At 36.0% G+C, this 25,149-nt stretch overlaps 1 protein-coding gene across 8 annotated transcripts in view; it reads right to left on the reverse strand.

The window, feature by feature from the left end:
- The window catches only part of RAF1 (Raf-1 proto-oncogene, serine/threonine kinase), a 54,461-nt gene that overhangs the window by 28,345 nt on the left and 967 nt on the right, over window positions 1–25,149 (reverse strand). For 2 of the 8 annotated variants that reach the window (XM_081320453.1, XM_081320454.1), the window contains exons 2-4: window positions 11,518–11,608; window positions 2,966–3,196; window positions 193–299 (exon numbers count right to left, since the gene is read on the reverse strand). In XM_081320453.1, coding sequence (XP_081176579.1) covers window positions 193–299; window positions 2,966–3,196; window positions 11,518–11,608 — 429 coding nt within the window. Of the gene's footprint in view, window positions 1–192; window positions 300–2,965; window positions 3,199–11,517; window positions 11,609–14,144; window positions 14,281–24,515; window positions 24,583–25,149 lie in introns of those variants that run through there. The other 6 variants (XM_081320455.1, XM_081320457.1, XM_081320456.1 and 3 more) reach the window with 6 other exon arrangements.

The raw sequence follows: 25,149 nt of genomic DNA on the forward strand, positions 1-25,149 counted from the left end.
ATTATTTGATCTCGTCCTATAAAAGGCAGAGGAATACCTAAAGCAAGAATCATAACCGATTTGTTAAAAAAAAAAGGTCCTGTCTTAAGAGAAGAATCTGTAACTGCTATATGAAATGAAATAGACTAAATATTATCTTAAATAAACTCATGGGAAGAAATTATTTATAATCAACTTAATTCAAATTCTTACCCTTTGTGTTGTAACCGAAAAACAGCACAGCATTCTGGCTGTAGACCTCTAACTTTGAGTGCTTTCATAAGACAGTCATGAAGAGTCATTCCATTACGTACATTGACCTGTTAAGCACAAAAATGTAAGTTTTTCTAATTCCAAAAGTATAAACTATTATTTAGCTTCTTAATCTTCATATTTCAATTATACAGCAATTGTTTTTAAACTTTGGAAGACTCAAACCATTAGACAATAGCCAGATGCATTAAATGCTGGTAAACTCTTAAGTTCAATGCAGCATATAGAACTGAAATTTCACCTCCTTACTATTGTCAATTCTTTCTTTCTTTCTTTCTTTCTTTTTTGCATCTATCCCCGTAATTCTGTATGCATTTACCTTGGAAAAACTAAATTCAAGCAACTTGCAAAATCCATTGAATATACTGACTTCTGATCACAATAGGGGATCAGAATTTCTGTCGCTAAGCAAGGCTGTTTTTAAGTGAGTTACACCTGATTTTACAGCCTTGAAACTGTATTTGAAGGTCTTTAGTTTATTTTGATGATATGTTTGGTGACCTTTCTAAGTGAATGCACCTAAATTCTTGGATTACATTCACTTGGAAATGATCTCATTTCTTCACTAAAATCCTTCTAAAAGTTGAGAAAATCTTCAGTTCTAGGAAGCTAATTTTTTTGATAGATTTATATATACTGACGTACTAATTTAACCCCTTGCTCTTTTATTGCTTATTACAGCTGTTGTTGCATTGGAATTCATTCTGCTCTTTTGGGGCCTCAAGTACCCATTTAGGCAGCTTAAAGCACCAAGTGTGACTTTTGCGTTAAGAACTAGGAGAGGAATGGTAGAGAAACAGGAGCACAAGCCCTCTATAAACTAAAACACTCACATTCCCATATAAAAAGCTCCAAAACTAGAGAAAATGGATCAAAATCACTCCACCATAATTTAACAACAAATTGTCCAAATTCTGTCCAAAGTCCAATTTTAGGTAAAAATAATAAAACACAGGTGAGAATACAAGCAAAGGACCTGTGCTGGTGAAACATGTTTATCCTCACATTAAAATCATCTTAAATTTCCCAAACCACTGAAAAACGGGTGAAACATGCTGGCTGTTCTCTTCTAGTGATATCACAATGACTTCCTAAATCCATCCCAATGAGTAAGTGGCTACCCCACATCAAGGACAGAACCAAACTAGAACTAAGGAGAAATTTCCTGACAGAACAATCAGTGGAACAGCTTGCCTTTAGAGGGTGTGGGTGCTCCTCATGGGAGGGTTTTAAAGAAGAGATTAGACTCTTCTTGTCTGAATAAGTATAGACCCGTGGTGGTGAACCTATGGCATGTGTGCCACAGGTGGTACGCAGAGCCCTCTCTGTGGGCACGCGTGCTGTCGCCCCAATCCTAGGCGTTCAGCTGGGTTTTATAAAACCTTTTTGCTTTAGGCCTCTGCTGCCGTGTGCAAAAAAAAGGTTCAATCAATCAATCAATTTCAACTTCTCGTGGGGAAAAAAAAAGATCTCGCAAAGTTTGAATTGATTGAATTTTTTAGTCCCACCCAGTCTGCTGTTACCACCGCAGCCATGCCAACCAATGGGCCACACCCACCCAATGGGCCATGCCCACCTGGCACCTGACTATACATAAGTGGGTTTGGGGTTGCAGTTTGGCACTCGATCTCTAAAAGGTTCACCATCAATGGTATAGGCATTTCCTGCTTCATTAGGGGGTTGTACTACAAGATCTCCAAGGTCCCTTCCAACTATGTTATTCTGTTATTTTAAATCAATACTTTAAATCTATGTATATTGTTGTAAACTGTCCAAAATTGTATATAGAATAGACAAAATACAAACTCTATGAATTAATATTGTTAGCATGGATTCCTAACAAATTCACAATTTTAGATTTTGTTTGAGAGGAAACCTGGTAATTGTTAATCCTAATAGGCAATTATGCAGATTAAGGCAACCAAGGAAAAAATAAAATACCCCTGGAAGAAGGGAAATAGACATGAGAGGTTTCAGTTTCTGCCTTTTTTAAAAAAAAACTCACAGTAGACAGCCCAGTAGCTTTACTCTTATATCGGGTTTCTTTACAGTACACAATCTACTTCAAATTTAAGCACTTTTTAGTAACTATAGGCAAGCTAAGGTTAAACTTTGTACAAACAGGGAAGGGTTAGAGAATGCCATCCCTGTTCCATATCTGGCAAAAAAAAAAACCTGAATAGGATGTCAGAGAAGAAAGCAAGATGAGAAACACGTTTATAGATCATTTCTATGAATAAAATTAAGATGCTATCTAAATTTATCATTACCATGTCCAGAAGCTTGTCAGCCATTTAACAAAAGAATCCATTTCAGATTTTTTCTAATTTGCCTGAGATTATGTGATTTTTGCTGCAATGTTTAATGATCTATATTCATGACGTGGATACAAGTCTAAAATTCTTTGAGGTTCAACTCAGGAGTCTCTTTCAAGCCAAGAGCAAAATACAAGAAACCATCCAGAAAGGATACGTTAGCAGGACCTACTCATAAGAGCAGGTATACATATATTCAGAGAAATTACACTAGTCTCACTATTCTCTCCAAAGTTATGGTGTGTATATATTGAGTAAACACGTTGAACAAAATGTCAGTGTATCCATTCTGGACTCTTCCACATTTGAACATTTTTAGACTACTGGGGCACTGGAATGAACTAGTAGGGAAAAAACAGTGAATCTTTTATTTTGCTCAAAACAAGAAACAGACTCACCACTGTGCGTTGCTTATTAGGCAAAAAAACACGAATAGTATTACTTGTCTTGGAGGAATCTAAAAGTTTCCCATCATCAGATGCTCTGCGCTGATAACCAAATTGTTCAACAATGGTAGGTGAAATACAACTGGATCCATTGAAGACAGAATCCTTTAATCCAATTCCATCAGGAAGAGTCTTCCAAGCTCCAGGAATGTGGTCCATTGAAGCAGCTTTAAGCAACCAAACCTTTAAAAGAAAGACAAGTCTCCTCAAGAGCATGCCGAAACCAGCTTATTATTTTGCTATAAAGTATTTGCAACACCAATGCATAGTGAAGGATTTATAATTCACTTGTTAAATATAAGAAAACTTCATCATCAACTGAGTTTATTTTGCCTTAGTGGATATACACAGATACATGAACGTATTTCTGGAGCAGCACATTATAACCACCAATAGGACCAACTGTTTACAGGTAGTCCTTGACTTATGACCCCAATTGGGACTAGAACGTGTTACTAAGCAAGGCAGTTGTTAAATGATTCACAGCCAATTTTACAATTTTTTTTACCATGATTGCTAAGCTAATCCTTGCAGCTGTTAAGTGAATCATGCCATCTTTAAGTGAATCCGGCTTCTCCTATTGACTTCGCTGGTTGGAAATCAGGTAGGAAGATCAACAAGGGTGATCATGTGAATCCTGAATGCTGCAACTGTCATAAATACATGCCAGTGGCCAGGTCTCCAAAGTTTGATCACATGAACACGGGGATGCTGCAATGGTTGTAAGCGTGAGTACCATTTTCAAGTCATTCTTTTCAGTGTCACTGTAACTTCAAATACTTGCTAAATGAATGGTTGTTAAATCAAGGACTACCTGTATATCACTAAGCTTTCTACATTATCAGTTCCTTGAATCAACGGACCAAAATCATTCACAATGGCAAAAGATATACTAAGTAATTAATAATTTGTTTTCCCTTTTTTTTCTCAAAGGAAATCCATATATCTCGGTTATATGTACTTCTTTGTAAACCATAGGAATTTATTTCAGTCCATGAAGGCCAATCTTTTTTTTTTTTTTTAAAAAAGTAAAATCCCCTGGCTTCAGCAGATATGACAGTAATAAAATAGAGGGGATAGGACTGACATTTTCGGATATTTTTAACTTTTTCCTTTTTTGCAAAAGGAGACCATGGTTTTTAGTTTTAAAAGTAAAGTAAATGTGCTAAGCTAAAACATTCTGAAAAAGTTATATCCCTGAATCCCTGTATATTTAGTTGTCAATTTTCAATGGTATGATTTTGGTAGGAATCTCTAGGGGCATCAATTTAGGAAAGAAATTAATCCCCAGTTACACCATTAAAGGCTTGTATACTATATAAGAAGCTTTCTTTATAATAATCACTGATCAAGACTCTCATTTAAATATTGTGCTAAGCCATGATGTGTCTTAAGATAGTAACTGAGTCTACCCACTGGAGTTTAGTACTGGACAGACCAGGCTATTGTTACTTATTCAAGTATGTTTCTGACCTAGAATGATGAGGCAACTCAGCTACTAGTGCCTCTCTTCTCTTTCCCTTACTACAATTTATCAGGAATTAAATGCAGACAGTTTTAGAGGGAAAATACACATACAGATAGCCGTGCCTAATCAATTACAAAGACTACTTTATTTCAGTTCTAATAAGACATATTTGTTTGCTAACAACTTCTTTAAAAGGTAGTAGCTCTATCTTTATGCTGGAGGGATTTTTTTTTCATCAGCCTACAGGCCCTACACAGAATGTTACATACCAATACAATGTTAACAGACATAGACAAGATCTCATTATTACCATAATAGCCTGGAGAGCAAATATACTTTTTAACTATCAGTACCAATCAAAATTGATCTTGAAATTTAACATTCCCCATTTGATCTAGGAACTAAACCCTGGATTTAAACACTATTCTTTTATATTAGATTAGTACAAGCATGTACAATTTAAAATTATCTATTCAGTTACTGAATATTATTTCAATTTCTAAAACGGTAGTGTCATTTTCATTAAAAAAAAACTGACCAGCTTAATTTAAGAGAATCTTCAACAATTAGAATTCTGCACACAAATTGGAGAGAACAAGTAGTCTGAATGGTGAAAATAGAAAATACAATCTATTCTACCCATTCCAAATTAGGTTTAGTGGGGACCTTGCTTTTACTTATGTGACCTATTTTGTATTATTTTTGCAATGTACACCAAACACTGAGATTTCACCTTGTTAAGGTCAGAAGTGTTTGTCATTTTCAAAGAATACCATCCATAACACACATGCACACTGACACTTCCAGCCAAGACTCACTTAATTTTTTATGAGAACAGATGAATTCACCCAGTCTGACTTCTTATCACATTTTTTGCCACTAGGAGGGAGAAAGGAGCTATGCTTTGACAACCTCCACAAAGAACAGATGAGAAAAATGCACCAGCCTCTGGGGTCCCTCCATGACCTCTGGCTAAGTACTGAATGGCAAAGAAAGGCAAAAACCAACCTAGAATTGGGATAGCAGCACAGGAAAATAGTATAGAATAAGCATTGAGACAGGACATTTTCCAGAGTTATATTTCTCTGTGGGAAAAGTTCCCATATTAAAAGACATGCTATTTTACAGTATTAGTATTCTAATAAACAAACATTTTTGTATGAATCATGCATACAGACATTCCATACTGACAATACATACAGGAATGTGGATTTTGGGTTCTAGTGGCGGAATAACAGCTCTCAGCTTTTGTGTATTTTTCTTGACATTTAAGCAGTGTAAGAATCTCAGCACTGTATACTTACTAGAGCTTACATTATTTTGGAGGAAAAACAAAACATTTTGAATAGCATTTAAAACCATTTAAAATAAGTGTGATTATTAAAGAAAAAATGGAAATAATTATATGGCATGCAAAATACAATCCTACACGTTATAATAAAATAGTTAATCCTTCAGGTGCCACAAGACTCTCTTAATCCTGTTTTTTGTTATTGTTTGGTTTTGTTTTTTTGCTGTAGAAGTCCATCCCTTGTTACACTATGACAATATGTTCAATAAGTATAGCTATTTTGGTTTTAAAAACACAATGTACATCTAGCACAATGAATTAATCCAACCAACTATAATTTATTCAACAATGCTGCATTATTATACAATAATGGAATTTTCCTGGAATATTTTGAATCTATTTTTCAGAAATTATTAAATGCAATTCAGTGAGGTTCAAACATAGCATTCTTCAGTTTGAGACTATGGGTAAATATGTAAAGGTAAAGCTTCCCCCGCACATGCGTGCTAGTCGTTTCCAACTCTAGGGGCCGGTGCTCATCTCCATTTCAAAGCCGAAGAGCCAGCGCTTGTCCGAGGACGTCTCCGTGGTCATGTGGCTGGCATGACTAGACGCCAAAGGCGCACGGAACGCTGTTACCTTCCCACCGTAGTGGTCCCTATTTTTCTACTTGCATTTTACGTGCTTTCGAACTGCTAGGTTGGCAGAAGCTGGGACGAGTAACAGGCGCTCACTCTGCTACGCGGCACTTGGGATTTGACCCACCAAACTGCCGACCTTCTGATCGACAAGCTCAGCGTCCTAACCCACTGAGCCACCGCGTCCCATGGGTAAATATGTGAAATCATATAAAATGTTTCAAATTTACTATTTTAAACGTATTTGAGACATTAGTTATTTATGTAAATGTATGTTTGAATCAAAGCAATAAACTATGATTTAAATGAACCTTTATCAACCATGATCACATTCTTGCTTATAGGGAGCCCTCAGATCATGGAAGGGTTAAGTGTTAAATAGAAATTATTTCACAGAAGCAATTTTAGGTTTATGTTACAGATTGTTGAGTCATGATCACATATAATTTGAATTTCATTTCAGCACGTTCTCATGGGTTTCAGTGTATTAAACATTCTTTTGGTTAAGTTCTATTTTGCATGTTCATTTAATAGACTATAAGATTTAGAGGAAAATAGATCCAAGAAGCCTACAAAATTGATGACAATTATTAGTATATTTTAAAAAATTATCTCTGGTGAAGCGCTTCTAAAATGTATGCAGAAATTATTCACATATTACATTAAATAATGTAATATGATTATTACATTAGTACATTTGCAGTGATTCCAATATCAACATTTTTATAGGTCAATAATGACATCAAGAACAGTTCATTGAACTGCCAGTTCAGCCAGTGTCTCTTATCAAGAGTGGCAAAGGAGGTGAAACATTATCAGCCTTCAAATGTTGATGTCTGTTGTTCACCACAGCATAATCAAACAACTCGCAACTTGCACTTGATATTCCTTGTCTATGCTATTCATTTAAAACATTGATAACTCACCTTTTATCTAGAAAATCAAGAAAGCTGTCCAAATATATTCTTCACAACAAACCTATCTGTTTTTGTCACCCTCTAATACAAAGTTATATAAAAATAACTATGAAAAATTATGGGGAAAAATTCAAAAAGAAATGGAGAGTTGGGAAAAACTGCAATTGTCTTTGTTGGGAAGAATCGCAGCAGTGAAAATGAACGTCCTGCCTAAATTTTTATTCTTATTTCAAATGATACCGGTTCTTAAGAAAGATTCTAATTTGGAAGAATGGCAACGGGGTATCAATAAATTTGTTTGGGCAGGGAAAAAGCCACGAGTTAAACTTAAGATTATGCAGGATATTCGAGAAAGAGGTGGTCTTAAAATGCCCAATCTTAAATTATATTATGAAGCTGCTGCGTTAGCAGGAATAAGTGATTGGATTAATTTGACACAAGAGAGATTATTAAATCTTGAGGGCCATAACTTGTTATTTGGCTGGCATGCATATTTGTTGTATGATAAGAAGGTAGATAATGTGTTTAAAGTGCATTATTTTAAGACAGGCATTGTTGAGAGTTTGGAAGAAGTATAGACATAAGTTAGATTGTAAGATACCATTGTGGGCAATTCCAAAACACGCAATAGAAAACATAAATGTTGGCTTCAAACATGATGTGACTACGTATAAGGAGATTTTAAGCTTGGAAAGAAGTGTATGGTGTTTAAAATCGTATAACCTCTTGCGAGATGAGAAGATTGTTCAAACCTGGTTTCAATATACTCAGTTACGGGCCAGGTAGAAAGAAGATCAGAAAACTGGTTTTGCAATGACTGATGAAAATTTGATAAAGCAAATTAGAAATCAGGGTCCAGCACATATCAAACGGATATATCTTGCATTGATAGAAATTGACTCAGAAACAGAACTTGTTAAAGATTGTATGATAAAATGGGCCCAGAACATCCAAGAAGTTATTACAATGGACACGTGGGAAAAGATCTGGGTGAGGAACGTAAAATTTACACAAGCTCAAAATCTAAGAGAGAACTTTTATAAAATGTTTTATAGATGGCATTTAGATCCTAAAAAGCTTGCAAGTATGTATCCGAATTATCAGCCAAAATGCTGGAGGTGTGGTGGCGAAGATGCAACATATTTTCATATATGGTGGACCTGCAAAAAGGTTAAGGCTTTTTGGATAAAAATTTGGTGGAATATGCAGAAGATCTTCAAGCAAAGGATAAAGTTCTGTCCGCAATTGTTTTTGTTGGGCATAATTACAGATGCTACTGTTGTGGCCACTAAGTTGATATTGAATTTAATTACAGCAGCAAGACTTTTAATAGGTCAATATTGGAAGAAGGAGGAATTGCCGACTATAGAAGAATGGACTTTAAAGGTTTCTGACCTGGCAGAAATGACAAAGATCTCGGCTTATCTGAAAGATCACTCGCAAGAACGTTATATTATGGAGTGGAAAAAATGGATTGAATATATCCAGAACAAATATGGGACTAAAAAGTTTCATTTAGCATTTGAATAAGTCTTCCTTTCTATCTTCTTTTTTTCTATATGAAATATTAGTATTGCTTGTAGTTATCTTATATGAGCTAGAGAGTGATAGATTTAAGAATTTATGGTTGGTAGCATATGGATGCTTATGATTGTTTTTTGTTTGTATACCCTGTACTTAGCTCTGGGAAGTCGGGGGGGGGGGAAGGGGGGGAGGGGTAGGGAGGGATAGGTAGGGGAGGGGGAGGGGGGATTGTTAAAGGTAAAATGTATTTTAAAACTTTTCAATAAAAAAAACCTATGAAGTAGTTTAGATGGAGAGATAGCAAGTGACACCAATGATTTTCATGACTGTAGATATTTGACATGAAGTTTTCTAGTCTTAGCTCAGTTTCTTAACAAAGAAATTTTAACATGCTAGAGGCTCATCTTTGGATTTTTTAGTTATGGTGGTGCACTACCTATTCACTATGAGAATCTGAGGTTCAAAAAATATTATCATTGACCTGACATTTGTGGAAAGGCTATTTATTCAGTTGTGTTTACTGAAAGGGATTATTTTTGCCAACTCATGTACAGTTCCCTGTGCCATTTCTCATACCAAACATAATCTTTGAAAACAGATATTCCAAGTATTTACAGGGTATTAGAAAATATCACTAGCCTTCCTTAATAAATCTATGATTTTTGGGAAGGTACTATGAATCTTCAAAAAGGTATCTCAAAAGTACATGAGTTGGCAAAAATAATTCCTTTCAGTAAACAGTCTGATATAGTGTACATTTTAGGGGGTTTAAATTTCCTTGTACCAAAAACAGACATACCACACAGAAGTCTGAGATAATCAATTCACAGAAACAATATTAAGCAGAAATTAATACATCATCAATATTTTATTTTCAATAAAAGAGTTTAGCTATTTCCAGTCTTTTTTATATATCAGATATAAAATTCACATGAAACTCTCACAAAAAATACTAACATTATTTCAGTTAGAGGAAAATTCATTTCCTCTAACGAAGGCGGGAGAAAAATCTAATAAATAAATTATATCCTAATTTATAATATGGAAACAGTTACCAAGCAACAAATATGAGACAGATTTTTTTTAAGTACATTTAATCCCTAGCTTCTGCTCTGTGTGGCTGTGAAAAATAATTTTATACCAACATCTCACCCTACTAAGATGACAAACTTCTACATCAGTGAGCTTTTAATATACTGCCATCTATGTTACTATCAGGTAGAAATAAATAAATCTGCTTTTGTCATTCTGATCAAAATATGCCATGTCCTCCTTTACTTCCTTTTGGATCATTCATATTACTTATTTTGCATGATGTAACATAAACTATGGCAAATCAAAATAATGCAACCATCAAACTGGTTTAAGAGTACCTGGTGGTATTAGTAACAAGAACTGAGGATGTTATGCTGAACTTGAACTATAAATATTACAAAGCATGTAATCACCACCAAATTATCAGCATACTCTCATATAATGCTGGGCATTTATTTATATAATGGCGGGCCAATGGCTCTTTGAAGGGGGATATAAACAGTCCCCTATTCAAAATTCCACAATGGGAAAGTTCTGGACTTTAATGGGCCTTTAAAAATGAGATGCCATTTCCTGTAAAAGAATTGTATGCATTTTGGGCACCGAACAAATTTTATATTATCTCTGCAGCAACCATAAATTGAATGGTTTTGAGGAAGATCTGTATGAACTGTTTTTTTCTTTTAAAAAGTACACAAACATGTTTTTCCAAAAATAGAGAGAGAGAGATGACTATTAGGAAAAAGTGAATGTTTAACTTTTTCATGGAAAGTTAAATGTCTTACCAATTAAACAACTAAAAAAACTCCATTTTTATGACCCTGTAATCCCTTAATTAAACAACTAAAACTAGTAAACTACATGAAAAAGTATAAATAGTTCTGAAAATGTATTCAGGAATTTGGAGTTTCCTTTTAGAATTCTTCCACATACAGTAAGGCAGAGACATAATCTTTACTGATTGTACCATATTTGTACCAGATTTTTATGTGTTGCTTTTTGCCTTTACTTTGTAAAACCTGCACTTCATACCCTAATCCAGTGATGGCGAACCTTTTAGAGACCGAGTGCCCAAACTGCAAAACAAAACCCAATTATGTATCCTTGGGTGATGGGTGGGCATGGCCCATTGGGTGGGTGTGGCCCATTGGGTGGGCATGGCTGCAGTGGTAACGGTAGACTGGGTGGGACTAAAAAGTTCAATCAATCAATTCCAACTTTGTGAGATCTTTTTTTTAACCACGAGAAGTTAAATTGATTGGACCTTTTTTTTTTTGCACATGGCGGAGACCTAAAGCGAAAATGTTTTATGAAACCCAGCTGAAGGCCTAGGACTGGGGCGACAGCGCGCGTGCCCACAGAGAGGGCTCTGCGTGCCACCTGTGGCACGCGTGCCATAGGTTCGCCACCACGGCCTAATCCTTCAGAATTCGATGATGTTCGTTTCTAAAACTTATACCTATCAACCCGGATGATTCTCATTTTCAAAGTGTCAATTTCTTCTTTTCAAGTGTCTTTATTTTCAAGGGCTGAGATGGCACAACAATTAAAGACTAAGGGCTGGAGTGCACATATTTTGCCACGGGGATGCTGCCATCACCATCCTGGCTAGAACATACAGAAGTACTTACTGTGTGGAGCTCCGTGATCATGCACTGATATCCCATGCTCCCGTTTTCAGCAACATCTCCACCATGGCAAATGTAGCTATGTGCTCCAGCCCTAAGAATATCAAATGCAATATGTCGATCATAACTAGGCCACACCAGGTACATTAAAGTGATATACTATATATAATCTGCTCAAATTAACAACTCCTCAATGTGATAAATTTCCATTTCCCATCTTAGTACACACCAAAGCTTCAACATTTCTCTTTGGTCTCAAGTTCCACTATATCACTGAGCTTGTACCATGACTAATTACAATCTCATGGAAAAAAAAGGTTTGTCTACCAAAAGTTTTACAGAGGATCCTCCCTCCCACACATGCATTTTTAAAAGAATATTTTCAGAATTTTAATTCAGTTTAATTCTGAACCCTTAGTTATCAGTAAGATTTATCAACAAGCTTTTTAGTTTCCAGAGTCACTTATTTTTTACAACCACAGAAGATGCTTGTTTGAACTCTTTAAAAATTGCCTAGATTTGGGGTCAGATATTAGATTCAAGGTCAGTGTAGAGCAGCGGCTCCCAACCTTTTCTATACCCTGCAACCTTAGAACGCTTCTGATACATTCTCGCATCCCTTACAAAAGTTAAAAATAATGGCAACAAATTATGCATATACACTATAATTTTGAAAACCCAAATTTTCGCACCCCCTGGAATATTGTCTTGCACCCCCAGGGGGTACGAGCACCCCCGGTTGCGAACCCCTGGTGTAGAGGATAGATTGATTACTGAAGGACCGTTAACCATGAGAAAAAAGCAAGATAATTTTTTTAAATCTCTCTGCCCATGCTTCTACAGGTAATCCTCAACTTGTAACAGTTCGTTTAGTGACTGTTCAATGTTACAACGGCACTGAAAAATGTGTCTTGTGACCATTTTTCACAGTTACAACCTTTGCAGCATCCCCAGGATTATGGGACCAAAATTCAGATGATTGGCAACTGACTCCTATTTATGACTGTGTCCCAAGGTCATGTGATCATCTTTTGCGATCTTCTCACAAGCAAAGTCAATGGGGAAGCCAGGTTCATTAGCAACCGGGTTACTAACTTATCAACTGCAGTTATTCACTTAACAAATGTCTCGCTTAACAGCAGAAATTCTAGGCTCAGTTGTGGTTGTATGTTAAGGAGTATCCGTACTAGCCCAGCCTAGCCCATTCTTTCCATCACCCAGTGTCATTTCATAAAATATAAAGTTAGCAAGGGATCTAGAAGATCATCTAATACAGAGGTTCTCAATCTTTACTTCACCACAGAGCCCCTTTAAATACTTTTTGTGGCCATGGACCACTAAGACTTAACTCATAACATTTCTTGAAGCCTTCATGGACCCTTGTGACATCGTGGGCCCCCTGGGGTCCGCAGACGACAGGTTGAGAATCAGTGATCTAATAAAAGCCTCTGCCAAGCCCAGGAATCTACTACTGCATTATAACATTTAATAACTTGAGAAGCATTCCTATTCAGAAATGCAATTTTATACAAAGCATAAAGTTTTAATCATCATCATAGTAAAAGAAATGCTAAAAATGTGCACCAAAGGGTACTGCTATCAATCATAGAGATGTAGATTAAATATTGAATTAGCAAAGACCCATCTTCACCCTAGGACTAGGTCCTGCCAAGTTCTCTAGATTGGGGGTCCCCTTAATAAACAGAAGGAACTCCTCTAATTGTAAGATAACTCAGTTCAAGTTTCTCTGAATACCTTGAAGTGGAAAAATGAAAACTAGCGGTTCATGAAATTCTGTATATGTCATAATAACCATAATAGCAGATGCCAATATATTATGTCAGCATTAATTGTAAACCATTGTAGTTTAGCCTTTTAATCACAGAAAAACACTAACTTTACCAAAATTATGGCAATGACATGAATTAGCAACACAAAGGACTTGAAAGATGGGGGGAGAAGGGAATCTTATTTGATTCAAATCAACTATGCAAAATATATGTTGTATTTTAAATGTGTTTTCTATAACTTTTACTCAGACTACTTAAATGTAATTCTGAGATATGTCACATCACAGAGGCTTTTAACCCAGCTATTTATTACACAATATATAAATCCAGGATTTTTATTAACTGACATTAATGATACTTATATTACTTCTGCAATAATTTCTTATTTCTGCAATATCAGAATTGTTTACCAAATTCATTTACTAATCCCTTAATAAGACCACTCTTGTAAAGGTAGGGGCTTTTAAAATGTATTCACAATTCCACTACATTAAGGGGAAGTTGATGAAGAAAGATACACACACACACACACACACACACACACACCTTAATAACCACACTCTTGTAAATTTAGGGGCTTTTACTTTACCATAGCAATTAATATTAAAACTTAAATTACAGGGTGGATACCAGGTGAGGCACCCCGGGGAAATAGGTGCTGGCAATGGGAATTACCAAGCTGCTAACCCCAAGGCACAAGACTGGGTGAGTGTGAAACCCAAGAGACCTCCAATCTTCCACCCCACCAGTTCAGTACTCTGCTACAAAAAGCTCTTCCATCAATACAAGATTAACCCTCAATGCAGTCAACTTGAAAAAGCTGCATCGTTTCAGTCATACCTTATATGTGGGTTAAAGAATGCAATGCTGCATATTTCATGAACTTGGGAATCAGAATAATCTCTCTTTTCTATGGATAATGTGTACAAATACTGGAGTTATATTTCTGTATTTGCATGGTTAATGGTTTCTAATCCTGTAAAGAAAAAATGCATGTTATTTAAACATTGCTATGAAGGGCAACATGCTGAAAACACAAGCTAAACACAGTCTGATAAGAGAAGAAAACGGAGAAGCTTGAACTGCAAATTAATTAACAGAATTCTCTTCGGGACAAACTCTGCATGCCCTGCTCTGGAAAGTGCTCTAATCTTCTGAAGCAGAGTTAGGCAGAAATGGTAATGTACAACATGGAAGAAATGTCTACCACTTTGGCCATTAATACTCTTCTGAAAAACACCATTTGACACATCTCACTATAACTGGAAAAAAAATATTTTTCAAAATAAAAGTTGAACTAAATTCAAATTATGTTTATTAAAGATTTCTATATAAAAGATAGAGGAGAAATAATTTGTAAGGAGGAAAGATACCGTGCTTGTGCTTCTAGTTAATTCAAATGAGCTAATGAGAATAATTGTTACATAACATATTAAAAAACTGGAAGTTGATTTGATGGTACAGAACACAGTGGCTCTGGAATCACAATATATTATAAACAGTCTCAAATTCCTTATGTAGTGCTTGCCAAAATTATTTGAGGATTATTGATTTTGCAATTAATGCAAATATTAATAGGATCAGAAGAAAATTAAGGTAAGTTTTACTTGCATCATAGTTAATATACATGAAAACATTTTAATTTCTTCAATATCACATTACTTCATCAAAGTAGAGATATCTCAGAATTTACTAAAGTGGCAATACGAGCTATATTGACATTACATTTCTTCAAAGTAGGTTTTAGATGAAAATTAAAAAACACAAGGGATGGTGGTTAGAGTATTTTATTTGGAAAAAGAAGAGCAATGTTAATGAAAAGTTAATTTAGAATGAAATTTAGTGGTATGTTTTCACTGACTGTTACAACACTGGAACTGGGAGAGAACCTATTCATAAATTATCTATTCCATGCTGTTTCAGATGTCTGCTAATCCAGAATTCAGATCACGCAGACCCTGCCAGCAATTAAAGACCTAAGTATTATTCCCTTGGAGAGGGAAGAATATTGAGTAAGCTTATCTCTAGATACTATGGTAGCATATTGGTTAACATCTCAATTGCCAATTTGATCTGCTGTTTTGATATATACTGTGTTTCCCTGAAAATTAGCCCCACCCAGAAAAAAAGCCCTAGTGATTTTTTAGGGTGCACCTAATATAAGCTGTTACACCAAAAATAACCTGGGGGGGTGGCCAGCAAGGCGGCGAAAAGCATGCAGGGGCCAATGGTGTCTGGCAGCAGCCGCAGCCCACATAGCACAGGTAAGTCCAAGAACAGAGGCAGAGGTGGGGGGGAAGCGGGGGGAGGCGGGCAATCCCGACACGCTGCCCATTCCATCCCACCATCTCTGTTTGCCCGCGGACACGCTGGGGCAGGCAATCCCAACGCGCCACCCACTCCGTCCCACCACCTCTCAGCTTGCAACATGTTTTAAAGATGGGAGATACTAATATCTAGTAATGATAATTTGCATATCAAGGTTTCAAATCCTTTAATTCAATGGATTGTTTACTTACACAGATATTCTAAAACCAGAAAAATGAGCATATAACGTATTTTTCACTCTACATTCACATACACTTTATTCAAGATTCATCTGTTTATCTTTTTATAATAGTTTGAATTACTTATTTAACCTTCGAGTCAGTCTCGACTCTTGGTGACTGCCTGGACAAGTTCCTGAAGTTTTCTTAGCAAGATTTCAGAAGTGGTTTGCCCTTGTTTTCTTCCTAGGGCTGACAGTATGTTTGACCCAAGGACACCCAGCTGGGTTCATGCCTAAGCCAGGATTAGAACTCATGATCACCCAAAGAGACTCTTTTCAAAACTAGTAGTGACATTTTATTAGAAAATATATTGATATAATTGGCAGCTTTAGCACAAAGAATGTATATAACACTCATGTTTAATTACAGTATAAGCACAAACACGCTTATAATGATACTAGCTTAATTTTCAATATTTCAGAACTTCAATAAAGGAACACAATTGGAAATAAAATGGTCTATAGATTTAATAAAGACCAAACAGATATATGGTTATACAGTTCAAAAAATTTAGAATCACTATACAAATAAACGGACTACATTCATGTAAAAAATCTCTAGAATATGCAAAATGTTTACTTATTAAAGAATTTAGAGTAATAAAAGATAAAAATTTACCATTTGTGCATACTTGCACCAGTGAAATATTATCAAAATGATTTGTTTCAAAATCAACAAATTGGTAAAATAATTTTAGAAGTAAAAAATGGTAGCATATTTAATATACAAGCTTTTAAAATGTAGGATTAGGAATTCCTAAATAAATGTTCGTGAGAATAGTACTGTACAACTGAATAAGAAAATTCCATTTAGTTGAGAACAGCTTCTTATAAAATAAGTACTACTAATTTAAGATGCCAAAAGAGATCTTAAAATTAAATTAATGACTGGTTCAAAAGGATTTTGACCTGTTAAATTCATGAGCAGCAATCTATGAGTTAAGCTTTAAAGCAGTTTAATCAAACTGAATGGGGCAGTAACCCTGACTAATAGATTAAGAGACTGCAGTAGCTTGCCTTGTCTTATTTTCCCAGCATGCAACAGCCTCCAGAACATCAAGGGGTATATTCTCATTCCTAAATAGCACAGGAAAGCCCAATGTATCCTAAAAGACCAATTTTAAAAAACCCATATTTCAAACTTCTCCCTAGGCATACAGACTCCAAGGTAAAATAGGTAACTTTACAAAAAAAAATTAGGGTACGGCTATATGCATATTATAAGAATAGAAGCAAAAGCAGTACTAATTATTTGGAGGAATTCTACCTAAAAACTTATGCTTTGGATGACTTCCACATAGGTAACATCCCTGATGAATAGAAATTAGTTAGAAAGAAAAAATAATAGAGTTAACATGCATTGATGGCATATTATTGTATTCAATCCATTCACTTCCATTGTATTTATAGACAAGTGACCAAATGAAGAAAGAAACAACTATAATGTTTGAACCCAGGATTGTACCTCAGTATGCACAAACAAGTCAGGATAGTAAATCAGTTATAAACCATGATTTGTTAGTATGTTTGGTTACCCTTTGCTTATAATACTGTATTGCAGACATGTCAAACTCGCGACATCACGTGTATCGGAGCTTTTTCCCCACTGCCGGCAATGGGGTGGGCGTGATTTCCTTGTGACGCGTCTGGCCCGCGGGCCGGCAGTTTGACAACCCTGCTGTACAGCTTCAAATTAACTGACCCCCATTTAACAGTCCCCATTTAAGGGACTTTGGATGCAATGGACCCAAACAAAGCCTTAAACCATAAACAAATTGGTTGCGTTCAAAATATTTTACCTTCTGGTTAAGTTTTACCTTAAGTTTATAACCTATGCAGTTATTACTCATTTGCATAATTACAGTAACCTGAAACAAAAGACAACTGGCCTCAATTAAGTCTATTACACTTAATTTCACTGTATTAGCTTCAGATATTGCACACCACTGCCTCTGCCTACCTTGCCGCCCTGCCAGCCTATCTGTCTTGCCACCCTACACTTCACCCTCTCTGGCAGCTCTGCCAGCCCTCTCCACCTGAACTTGCTGGCCATGCCATCCAGCCAGCAGTTGCCTTACACAGGGCCAAGCCAGATGTGCCTCATCAGCAGTGGAGATAGCAAAGATCAGCTGAATGCAGCAGGATAGTGGAACACAGGGCAATGGGGTAGCTGGGGCTTTGCACTATAGTGCTGGAGTGGCTGGCACCAGCATGGGGCTTGAGGTGGCACTTCTAAGTGGTGGTGGCAAGGCTGTGGCTAGGCCCAGGGGCATCGAGCCGAGAGCTTCTACTATCCAAGCACCACCACTGAGCAATGCCACAATGCAGGGCAGTCAGACAGGGAGAAGAGAATAAGCAGCTGGCGGGAACTGAAGAATCCCTGTAGTTCATAAGTGCAGGCAGGATGCCAAATTTTGATCATGTGATTGTTGGGGGGGAACCCCACTCCAATGGACATAACTTCAGTGGCTGAGCATAAGTACCATTTGTTCAATGCCACCATAGCTTTGAACAGTTGCTGAACAAATGGTTGTAACTAGAGGACTACTTGTACAGAAAATATCCACCATCTAATCCACATCATACAGGTTGTCTGAAGATGTTCCGACAGGCCATCACAATCTGAATAATCATGTTTAGGTAGGCATGAAATAGAGAAGTTCCCCGAGGATCGACTCCAAGATGAGTCCAAAAGCTTGGAAGAAAAAGCCTCTGGTCCCGTTGACTGACTCAGATTGGATCCTCCAAGAACATTCAGCCTATGTTTATAGCTTATGAATTTCTGGTTGGTTTAGTCATATGGCAACCTCCTGAGGAGCATGTACAAAATGTTTATTTGTCTTTGAAGTAAAAAAAAAAAAAGAATGTCACTAGGAGTATCTGTATGTTATTAGCTGTTCAATAATAGGATGGAAAACAGGTGTTGATGATTCAAGAAAAGTTTAATACCTGCATGTTTAACATCTGATCTTTTTAAGGAAAAGGAATAATAGAAGATCATGCGCAAACCAAGTAGATATTCTTCTGTGCTTAGTATCAAAACAATTTACTCAATCCTTTGTAGAGAACACCAAAGCACTTGGACTAACTATGCTTAGTTGGAAAACTGATTAATTCTAAATATACCCTGTAGCAATTAGCAGATTTAAGCCTAAAAGCAATATTATGAAGACTGAAAATTCTATTTATTCTATATACTCTATGGATATGTCACCATGCTGCAACTTCTAAATAAAAAGATCATACAACTGTACTGTTTAAACGTCTACAAAAGTGTGCAGAGAAGAGTAGCAAAGATGATAAGGGAGCTGGAGGCTAAACCATAAGATGAATGGTTAAGTGAACTAGGTATGTCTGGCCTAAGAAAAGAATGAGGGGAGACATTGCAGCTCTCTTCCAGTACTTGAGAGGCTGTCACAGAGAAGAGGGGGCTAACTTATTTTCCAAAGCACCGGAGGGAAAGACAAGAAGTATTGGGTGGAACCTCATTAAAGAGAGATCCAATCTTGAAGTAAGGAGAGGTTTCCTGATAGTGAGAACAATTAATCAATGGAACAGTATTCCTTCCAGAATTGTGGGTTCTCCATCACTGAAGGTTTTCAAGAACAGACTGGATAACAATTTGACCAGGATAGTATAAGGCAGGAGTAGGCAACCTTGGCTCTTTTATGATTCGTGGACTTCAACTCCCAGAATTCCTTGGGAGTTGACGTCCACGAGTCGTAAAAGAACCAAGGTTGCCTACCCCTGGTATAAGGTCTCCTGCCTTGACCAGGGGGTTGGGCTAGAAAACCTCCATGATTCCATGAATACAAAACATATCAAATCCCAATGAAATTCTGTTAAACTAGTACATTGTCAAAAGAATCCCAAAGTTCACAGCAATCTTGCAAAATATGCTAAACAGAATTTCTATAATAAACGTAACATTTTTCTGTCAAAATGGTGACAGTTTAGCACACTAGATAAGAACTTCTCAACTGCTCATTCATTTTTATGCCTGTTAGATGAGAATGTGTAAATTTTCTGATATGGATAAGAATAAGAGATGAACTAATAATACTATCATGGGTTAACAGTAGTCTGGCATAATAATGCTAGCATCTAAAAGATGTTCTAGTTATGCAAGACGTTATTTTTTTAACCTGACAAATTCAAACAACACATTTCTTTCCCTTTACAATTTATGATTTTTTTAGTGAGCTTACTATGTTGCTTTCCTGATTGCTACTAGTCATTGTTTTAGGATCTAGTTTGTTTTAAACTTAATAACTAGGAATGAGAATTGTAAGTCTGATACTTGTGCACTGAAGTACCATAGAACCCCAAGTAAATAAATGAATTCCCATGGATAACAATCATGTGTACAGCAAAGTCAGACTGTTGAAATCCCTCTGATTGTTGTAGCACTTTTTCAAACAGCTGCAAGGCGAGGAATTACTGCCAGCCTTAAATGAAACTGTCTGGTTTGTAAATTTTTATCCATATCTACAACTCGAACAACGAAGAATCTCTCATACACCCAGTCATAAGATTTCTAATACACAATGTATAAATTTCTAAGCAAATACAAGGCAGGCTGCTGCTGTCTGCAATCCCAGGGCCCAAAACAGGACACATCTACCTTCTCTTTTCTGTACCAAAATGTTCATCTTGCATCCATAAGGAAACCCCCTGAATGAAGATTTCTTCATAAAGAACAACATGATTACTTCTCATGAAAAGCCTAACTGGTTGGCACAAAAAGGAAGCAGCTATGGTGTTGAAGACCTGATTTAAGACTAGTCAGTCCAGAAATAAATGCACATATAAACACATTCCCAAGTAAAGTCTCTAATTAATTCTATCTTTTCATGCAACAGAATGCCAATGTAAAACTTCCCTGGAGCCTTCTCTACCAATAATTCTACAGGTAGTCCTTGACCTACAACCACAATTGAGCCCAAAATTTTTGTTGCTAAGTGAGAATTTTGCCCCATTTTATGACCTTCCTTGCCACAGTTGTAAGTGACATCATTGCAGTTGTTAAGTTAGTAACAAAGTTGTTAAATGAATCAGAAGGTCACAAAATGTGATCACACGATTCTGGGACACTGCAATTGTGATAAATATGAACCAGTTGCCAAGCATCTGAATTTTGATCAAAACATGATGGCGATGCTGCAATGATGTAACTTTGAACAGTCACTAAATGAACTGTTGTAAATTGAAGACTACCTGTACTGAGTTAATGAAATATATCAGTGAGGAGCATCAATACTGTAAGGAAACCCTGGATTCAATTTTCATTTTAGCCATCACTGAAATCGGCATTCCTTTGTAGCAAACTCAATTGTGTAATAAAGGTCACATAACTTTTTATATGACACAATGGCTACATTTTATATAGTTTTTTTTCCTATCATGTCTACTCTCTGGAATCTGAGTACACACATTTAACAAGATTTTGGGTCTGATTTTTGTGAGAATCACAAAGGTCCTTGAAACACTTTGTTTTCCCAGATCTTATGAAACTGGAAGAATATGGACTACTGCAATGCATTCTACGTAGAGTACCCTTGAAGAATACCCTGGAGTTTCGGCTCGTGCAGAATGTGGCCATGCAAGCAGTTTTGGATCCCTCAAGGGCTGCACATGTGACAACTCTGCTACATGAGCTGCATTGGGTGCCAGTTTGCTCTCAGGTCCAATTCAAGGTATTGGTCCTCACTTTTAAAGCCCTTTAATGGCACAGGACCAGATTACCTGAAGAATCATCTTGTTCCAATTACATAACCCATCCCAACCAGTAATGCAGGAAGCATATGTTATGGACCCTGTCTGTTAAAGAATTTTATCTGATGGAGTCTAGGAAGTCAGCCTTCTCTGCTCTTAGAAATCTCTAACTCCATAGACAACATTGCTGAGAGTTGATGTCCAACATCTTAAAAAATGCATAGGTCAGGGAAAGCTGTAATACATGTCTCTGACACAATTATATATTTTAATAAAAATCTCACTACAGTGCTAAGGTTTCAAGAAAACCTTTTCTACAAAATGAAGAAGCTAATATTCAAAATCAACAAGGAAACTAATAAAGCCGAACCAGAAATACATCCGGAAAAAAAATCAGTTTTCATTGCATTATGTAAGCAAAGCATTAAGGTGGTCAATAATTGCATTTTTTATCCTATTAGATATTTTTTCTGGGTATAAAACAAATAAAACAAATTTCAAGTGCTGTCCTTTGGCTTAAAATTACAAGGGATCCTCTGGAATAATTAAAAATAGCACTATGAAAGATGCCAAAGAAAAGTCTTTCAGCTATATGGATGCTGCTTAGTCTGAAGCATTAGCTGGCTTTCTTTTTATAATTCTTTGGCTACAATACCAAAGTACAGCTAACTCAGCAAATTTTTAAAAGGTTGAGAAAGAAAACTCAATCGCTCTCCTGCATTCAACTCTCCCTTTAGTTTTTCCTTTAGATTACAGCTCATTTCTAAAATTACTTGATTCTGTTATCTGCTGCTTGTCTGATGTAAATGAAACCTACTGGAACATTACTTTCAACAAATCTTTTCAAATACAGGCCAGCACTTTATAAGTTGTAATCTTTAACAGTAAATTTTATTTTATTAAAACACCTTTATATGGCCATCTAACTCACACATAGCGACTCCAATCTTGTAGGGGTGGCAATACAGGCACAAACACAATGGCCACTTGATCCGCTCCATGTCAGCCTGGGGTCTCCAGGTTCACTGACAGAATATATATTTTACTAGTTTGACTTTTGGTTTGCGTTTTATGTGCTATGGATGTCTGAAATAGAGACTGGTTATATGCAATTCACTACATCTTATATGAATCAAGGTAAAAAAACCTGAAGATTCAAAGAGTCTTCCATTCATAAGTAAAATACCGGTACTCTTCTTTCTTATCTACACAACCTTCTCAGCAATGTTTCCTATGAAACTGGCTGTGGAAGATTTTTATTCCCTCCTAAATATAATAAAAATTGTAGCAATATAAAAATCAAACAGGACATGTTTGGAACTTTGGAAAATTTATAACATATTTTATTTAGAGCTGTGTCATTATTCCTTAATTCATTACATTTATATGCTGCCCGTCTCATTGTCAAGCGACTCTTTACAACACGAGTGTCAAACTCGCCACGTGACATGTCACAACATATCGCAGCTTTTTTTTTTTTTGAATTGCCACTGGCCTGTGCTTTACAATGAAAAATTTGAGAGAGGAATTGAGATGGACTTTTAAAATTCAATGTATACTGAACCATTTAACTCTAAGATCCCAAATTTTCAGTCCATAAATATCCATTGCCCTATTAATATTTTATTGCCAAATTCAATGAAGATTTTTTCAAATAAAATAATCAATGCAAAGATGTTATAATAGAATTAGAATAATTTAGGATATTTGAGATTGCTGCTAAGATTGGATAAAACAAATACACATTTTATTGCAAGCAAAAAAAGCCTGGGGAAAGGGCTTTATTTTGTGGTTACTTAAGAAGGAAACCTTATAAAAAAAACTAGGATACCAACTCTAAACTTTATTTAAAAACTGACTGCAAATCTGTGTTTCATAAATACCGAATACACATATAGAGGACTATATACTTTTGATTTAGTAATTAAGGCATCAAGTTAGAAACTAAGAGTGTGAATTCTACTCCTGCTTTAGACAAGAGGCAGTTTCTGCCCTAGGAAAAAGGAAATGACAAGCCACTTCTGAAAAACCTTGCCAAAGAACTGCAGGGACTTACTTATCCAGGCAATCTACAAGAAGTAGAACAATTGAACTGAAGGGAAAAAAACTTTTCAATCCATATCAAATAAATATTAATATAATGATATACTTCTTCCTCTATTAAGTTACTGTGTCCTTAGATTTTTACCTATTCTATAGCTAGCAAAAATGTTTCCTTGATTCATATATAACTATTCTATATAACTAATGATAATATTATTTGGGTCTAAAATCCTGTAACAAATTTAATTACTGTTAACACCACACCCATCCAGCAAGTCGGCAAACCAACCTCAATCAGTTCACAATCTAAAAATATACTAGAGGCCCCAAACATTTTTAAATGTAATTATGTACAGTAAATGGAACACATTGCTAATTGATAGTTTTATGAGTATTTGCCAGTATTCAAGCAATTTTGGTTACACCACAGCTGTACTGGAACACCATGTTGGAACATGAATAGCCACTCACACATCATAAATATCACACTATCTCAGATAGTACTGAAAAGTCTAATACATAGACGTAACAGCCACCATATGCCTAAGTTTGTGTACATATGATACATCTGATTTATTCTGAAAAAAATGCTAATATAGTTTTTTATTAGAATTAAATGGCCACACAAGCACCCATGTTACAAGTAGCCTAAAGAAAGGTAAACCAATAATATGTCTATGTTCTTAAACAACAGCTGTACATAATTAGGTTTTTTCCTCAAATTGGTTAAGTATGCTTCACTAAGATTTAATATTTGTTCCATTTTGAGTTAGCTTTATATATGAATTCAGCCATTAGGCTACAATTAATGATCTTATTTAGTATCCCTGCAAGGTAGCTTAACAAATCAGTTAAGTAAATCATGGTTTAAAACAATGTATCAATCCACCTAGTGAAAAACACACCTTTCATAGGTTAAAATACAATTTCATCAAGTATGTACTGCCATACAGATGGCTCATAGAGGTTCACCTGAAAAGACATAAAGCAGTTTATTCTTTTTCTTTTGACTGGAAGCACTGTTGTTTTAAGTAATCCATTTTGTTTTTCATGTTACAATCATAAACACATTTACTTGAAAGTAAATATCATTCAAATCAGAACTTTTAGTTTAGTTCAATCTTGATAAGTCTGAGCTATTAGTGGAAAGTAATATTCTTACTTACACAAGACTATTCAAGGCAAACCTATATTACCATCGCTGGCTTGGTTTGTATTACTTCACTTTCTTTGATCTTTTATAAATCGGGGGGGGGGCACTTAGCGACCAAGAAAATCTAAATAGGGTAAAACCAAGGCAAATAGGCATGCCGCTTAGGACCCACCGAGAATTATCACAGCCATAAAATTAAGAATAGATTCTCTCCAGAACGTTTCACTTCGACGCAGCCAAAATCGTTTTCACAACTCCCCATCAGCCATAAATTACACCAAGAAGTTATGGGGCAGCTCAAATTCCTCTCTATTCGATCTCCTGGCGGCAAACCGCAATTGCCTCTCTCTTTTTTTTTTCTCCACCTAGCAAGAACCTTTCCCGTC

Source organism: Vipera berus (genome assembly GCF_964194415.1).
Source record: "Vipera berus genome assembly, chromosome: 2".
Lineage (NCBI taxonomy): Eukaryota > Metazoa > Chordata > Lepidosauria > Squamata > Viperidae > Vipera > Vipera berus.